Raw genomic sequence first — 4,984 nt, 5'->3', positions numbered from 1 at the left:
TTTTGTGTACGGGGGGGTATAATATATGCGGCTTTGTGTACGGGGGGGGTATAATATATGCGGCTTTGTGTACGGGGGGGTATAATATATGCGGCTTTGTGTAAGGGGGGGTATAATATATGCGGCTTTGTGTAAGGGGGGGTATAATATATGCGGCTTTGTGTAAGGGGGGGTATAATATATGCGGCTTTGTGTAAGGGGGGGTATAATATATGCGGTTTTGTGTACGGGGGGGGTATAATATATGCGGTTTTGTGTACGGGGGGTATAATATATGCGGTTTTGTGTACGGGGGGGGTATAATATATGCGGTTTTGTGTACGGGGGGGTATAATATATGCGGTTTTGCTTGTCCTGACAGTAGGCGGGTGCCGCCCGGCGTGTCCTCCGGTGATGGCGCAGCAGCGGGTGTTACCGCAGAGTAAGGAGACGTTGCTACAATCCTACAACAAGAGACTGAAGGACGACTTCAAATCCATCATGGACAACTTCACCGAGATCATCAAGACGGCCCGGGTGAGTGAGGGGGAGGGGGGTCCAGCCGCTCCGGGATAAGTGGGGGAGGGTCGGATAAAGAAGTGACCCCCGTCCTGATGATGTGACGTGTGGGGGGGTGCTGGGACTCTGCAGATCCCCGGACAGTCTGGTCATGTGACTGCGGCTGCGGAGAACGGTCTGACATATTTATTAATACGGATTTGTTTCTGGTTGATAGATTGAAGAAGAACATCAAGTCAGCCGCTCAACCCAAGGGGAACAAGACAACTACGAGATGCACGTCCGCTCCGCCAATATAGTAAGCGCCCCCTCTCCTCACCATCATGGCGCGGCGTGCCTCCCCTATCTCGGGCGGCGTCCCTCCTCCACCGTCTCGGGCGGCGTCCCTCCTCCACCGTCTCGGGCGGCGTCCCTCCTCCACCGTCTCGGGCGGCGTCCCTCCTCCACCGTCTCGGGCGGCGTCCCTCCTCCACCGTCTCGGGCGGCGTCCCTCCTCCACCGTCTCGGGCGGCGTCCCTCCTCCACCGTCTCGGGCGGCGTCCCTCCTCCACCGTCTCGGGCGGCGTCCCTCCTCCACCGTCTCGGGCGGCGTCCCTCCTCCACCGTCTCGGCCGGCGTCCCTCCTCCACCGTCTCGGCCGGCGTCCCTCCTCCACCGTCTCGGGCGGCGTCCCTCCTCCACCGTCTCGGCCGGCGTCCCTCCTCCACCGTCTCGGCCGGCGTCCCTCCTCCACCGTCTCGGCCGGCGTCCCTCCTCCACCGTCTCGGCCGGCGTCCCTCCTCCACCGTCTCGGCCGGCGTCCCTCCTCCACCGTCTCGGCCGGCGTCCCTCCTCCACCGTCTCGGCCGGCGTCCCTCCTCCACCGTCTCGGCCGGCGTCCCTCCTCCACCGTCTCGGCCGGCGTCCCTCCTCCACCGTCTCGGCCGGCGTCCCTCCTCCACCGTCTCGGCCGGCGTCCCTCCTCCACCGTCTCGGGCGGCGTCCCTCCTCCACCGTCTCGGGCGGCGTCCCTCCTCCACCGTCTCGGGCGGCGTCCCTCCTCCACCGTCTCGGCCGGCGTCCCCCCTCCACCGTCTCGGCCGGCGTCCCCCCTCCACCGTCTCGGCCGGCGTCCCCCCTCCACCGTCTCGGCCGGCGTCCCCCCTCCACCGTCTCGGCCGGCGTCCCCCCTCCACCGTCTCGGCCGGCGTCCCCCCTCCACCGTCTCGGCCGGCGTCCCCCCTCCACCGTCTCGGCCGGCGTCCCCCCTCCACCGTCTCGGCCGGCGTCCCCCCTCCACCGTCTCGGCCGGCGTCCCCCCTCCACCGTCTCGGCCGGCGTCCCCCCTCCACCGTCTCGGCCGGCGTCCCCCCTCCACCGTCTCGGCCGGCGTCCCCCCTCCACCGTCTCGGCCGGCGTCCCCCCTCCACCGTCTCGGCCGGCGTCCCTCCGCCTCGGGCGGCGTCCCTCCGTTTCGGGCGGCGTCCCTCCTCCTCCGCCTCGGGCGGCGTCCCTCCTCCTCCTCCTCTGGCGGCGTCCCTCCTCCTCCGTCTCGGGCGGCGTCCCTCTTCGCGGCGTTGATGCTTTGTGTCCCTCGTGTGTATTGCAGGTCCGGGCCGGAGAGTCGCTCATGAGGCTGGTGTCTGATTTGAAGCAGTATCTTATCCTGAACGACTTCCCCTCCGTGAATGAGGCGATTAACCAGCGCGCTCAGCAGCTCCGCGGCCTGCAGGACGAGTGTGACAAGAAGCTGGTCTCCCTGCGGGATGAGATCGCCATAGACCTCTATGAACTTGAAGAGGAATATTACTCCTCCAGGTATAAATAGAAGGGTGACCGCCTCCTGGAAGGGGTTAATGTTTGCGCCATGTTCCCGGCTGCGATATAAAAGCGACCCCACAGTCAGACGGCTCGGAGTATTTCCTGATATTGAATCCGTTTTTTACGGCTACACAGAGGCGAGGGGCGTTCCCGGCTATCGGTGGTCTCTGGCTGGGGAGACGGATGTCCGGGCGTGTGCGGGCGATATCAGATGCATTAGGTTTAGTGTCTTGATTGTGCAATCCTCCCGCAGGTTGAGGTGAATTCAGTGTCTTCTGAGGATGTGTGGTGTCTGTCCCCTGGTTTGGTGTAGATTTCAGCCGCTCAGGTCTAACCTCTGTATGTGACTCGTGTATTAACCCTCCGCAGTTGCCCGATCACCCGGCTGCATGTTGTGGGGGAGGGGTCCCTCTGTTGTACGGAGTTTGTATTCGGATGAGTAAAGGCCGATCCTGCTCACAACGAGCGCTGATATAACAAGTTGATCGGCGCTGTGTAAATAAGTCACCGGAGGCGGTGGACCTACCGAGGGTTTCTTAATTTTTCCAACAGAAGCGAGAACTTGTCCGGAGGGGTCCCCACAAAATGCGGGGGTTTGTCCGGAGGGGTCCCCACCACATGCAGGGGGTTGTCCGGAGGGCTCCCCACCACATGCAGGGGGTTGTCCGGAGGGGTCCCCACCACATGCATGGGGTTGTCCGGAGGGGTCCCCACCACATGCAGGGGGTTGTCCGGAGGGCTCCCCACCACATGCAGGGGGTTGTCCGGAGGGCTCCCCACCACATGCAGGGGGTTGTCCGGAGGGCTCCCCACCACATGCAGGGGGTTGTCCGGAGGGCTCCCCACCACATGCAGGGGGTTGTCCGGAGGGCTCCCCACCACATGCAGGGGGTTGTCCGGAGGGCTCCCCACCACATGCAGGGGGTTGTCCGGAGGGCTCCCCACCACATGCAGGGGGTTGTCCGGAGGGCTCCCCACCACATGCAGGGGGTTGTCCGGAGGGCTCCCCACCACATGCAGGGGGTTGTCCGGAGGGCTCCCCACCACATGCAGGGGGTTGTCCGGAGGGCTCCCCACCACATGCAGGGGGTTGTCCGGAGGGCTCCCCACCACATGCAGGGGGTTGTCCGGAGGGCTCCCCACCACATGCAGGGGGTTGTCCGGAGGGCTCCCCACCACATGCAGGGGGTTGTCCGGAGGGGTCCCCACCACATGCAGGGGGTTGTCCGGAGGGGTCCCCACCACATGCAGGGGGTTGTCCGGAGGGGTCCCCACCACATGCAGGGGGTTGTCCGGAGGGGTCCCCACCACATGCAGGGGGTTGTCCGGAGGGCTCCCCACCACATGCAGGGGGTTGTCCGGAGGGCTCCCCACCACATGCAGGGGGTTGTCCGGAGGGCTCCCCACCACATGCAGGGGGTTGTCCGGAGGGCTCCCCACCACATGCAGGGGGTTGTCCGGAGGGCTCCCCACCACATGCAGGGGGTTGTCCGGAGGGCTCCCCACCACATGCATGGGGTTGTCCGGAGGGCTCCCCACCACATGCAGGGGGTTGTCCACGCCGGGTCTCTTCCTGTCCCTTCTGCTCTGATGCTGCGGATGTGTGCGGGGTGCAGCATGCTATAGTGTAGAGGTGGGCCACATATATATACACACCGGACTGTCTATACAGTGACCATAGTGATTTGCTGCTGCCGCCGCCGCCTTCTTAACGCTTTGCTTGTGTCTTGCTTTCTCGCCTTCTTCTTGCGGCCCGGACGCTTCTTTTCCTGTTGTGTTGTGCGCTGCAGTGTGTGTGAGCCGAGCGATCTGCCGCTGTATGATGCGCACTGGATCAGAGACAGTCTCCAGTCCCCGCCGCAGGATCCCTGCACCCCCAGGATGTCTGAGAGCAGCTCCATCACCAATCAGATCCACGCGGCCCCGCACATGAACGGACATGGAGCGGGCACGGCGGAGCGCAGCTGAGAATACTGACCCACGCGGCTCCGGCCGCCACTCGCACTGCCCCCTCTGCTCATGTCCTGCGTCTATGGGGACCACTCCTGGACCGGTGCGGCCGGCCCCCCTGTATTAGTGTCCTGTCCTCCCGTATCCATCACCCTGATAATCTCCACATCTGTATATCACACGGGGGGGGGGGGGGGCTCTGGTCATGTGACTATCTCTGCCACACAGGAGAAGAATGACGTTCTCACCCCTCGCTGTCCATGTCACCCCTCCCCCTCGCTGTCCATGTCACCCCTCCCCGTCCATGTCACCCCTCCCCCTCGCTGTCCATGTCACCCCTCCCCCTCGCTGTCCATGTCACCCCCCCCCCCCCTCGCTGTCCCCGTCCTATAGATTGTGTAGGTGTTGGTGTAGTCGTGCGGTCCTGGGCTGCAGGTTTCGGTTGCCTTTGTTCTTTAGACCTTAAATAAAAGTTGTTTTTGTCTTGTTACTGTTATTTTGTGTTTTCATTCGCGGCAGCAACAAAATGTTTCCGCTCCAGTTCTGTTCTGCGCGGGAAGAGTCGGCATGAGGTGCGGCAGGGCCGTATGGAAAGATCCGAGCAGTCAGACGTCCTCTGGTGTAGTGTGTGTGAGAGAGAGGCGCCAAGACCGCACCAAGCTCCGGGGGCCCCTGCCCGTCTCTGCCGGGACACGCCCGGGGGCCCCTGCCCGACTCTGCCGGGACACGCCCGGGG

General features: G+C 63.9%; 1 protein-coding gene across 2 annotated transcripts; it reads left to right on the top strand.

Annotated features, from left to right (window-relative positions):
* Nucleotides 1-364: 364 nt before the first annotated feature.
* On the top strand, nucleotides 365-4,738 carry LOC142708466 (mediator of RNA polymerase II transcription subunit 22). 2 transcript variants are annotated; one of them, XM_075848391.1, is made up of 4 exons: nucleotides 365-516; nucleotides 716-796; nucleotides 2,087-2,295; nucleotides 4,089-4,738. In XM_075848391.1, the coding sequence occupies exons 1-4, from the start codon at nucleotides 394-396 to the stop codon at nucleotides 4,264-4,266; spliced, it is 591 nt and encodes a 196-aa protein (XP_075704506.1). In that variant the 5' UTR covers nucleotides 365-393; the 3' UTR covers nucleotides 4,267-4,738. The 2 variants fall into 2 exon arrangements, with proteins under 2 accessions (XP_075704506.1, XP_075704507.1); XM_075848392.1 differs by lacking the exon at nucleotides 4,089-4,738 and having other exon boundaries at nucleotides 2,087-2,891.
* Nucleotides 4,739-4,984: the final 246 nt, after the last annotated feature.

The sequence above is a fragment of the Rhinoderma darwinii genome, unplaced genomic scaffold, assembly GCF_050947455.1.
Source record: "Rhinoderma darwinii isolate aRhiDar2 unplaced genomic scaffold, aRhiDar2.hap1 Scaffold_393, whole genome shotgun sequence".
NCBI classification, from domain to species: Eukaryota; Metazoa; Chordata; class Amphibia; order Anura; family Rhinodermatidae; genus Rhinoderma; species Rhinoderma darwinii.
The sequence above is the reverse complement of the archived record's forward strand: the minus strand, read 5'-3'. Positions and strand labels throughout refer to the sequence as shown.

What these genes read in the sequence shown, in the direction of transcription:
- LOC142708466 (XM_075848391.1), top strand. Translation starts at nt 394, where the DNA reads ATGGCGCAGCAGCGGGTGTTACCGCAGAGTAAGGAGACGTTGCTACAA. An exon ending in AGATCATCAAGACGGCCCGG is followed by an intron (nt 517 to 715) that starts GTGAGTGAGGGG and finishes TCTGGTTGATAG; the next exon opens with ATTGAAGAAGAACATCAAGT. An exon ending in ACGTCCGCTCCGCCAATATA is followed by an intron (nt 797 to 2,086) that starts GTAAGCGCCCCC and finishes TGTGTATTGCAG; the next exon opens with GTCCGGGCCGGAGAGTCGCT.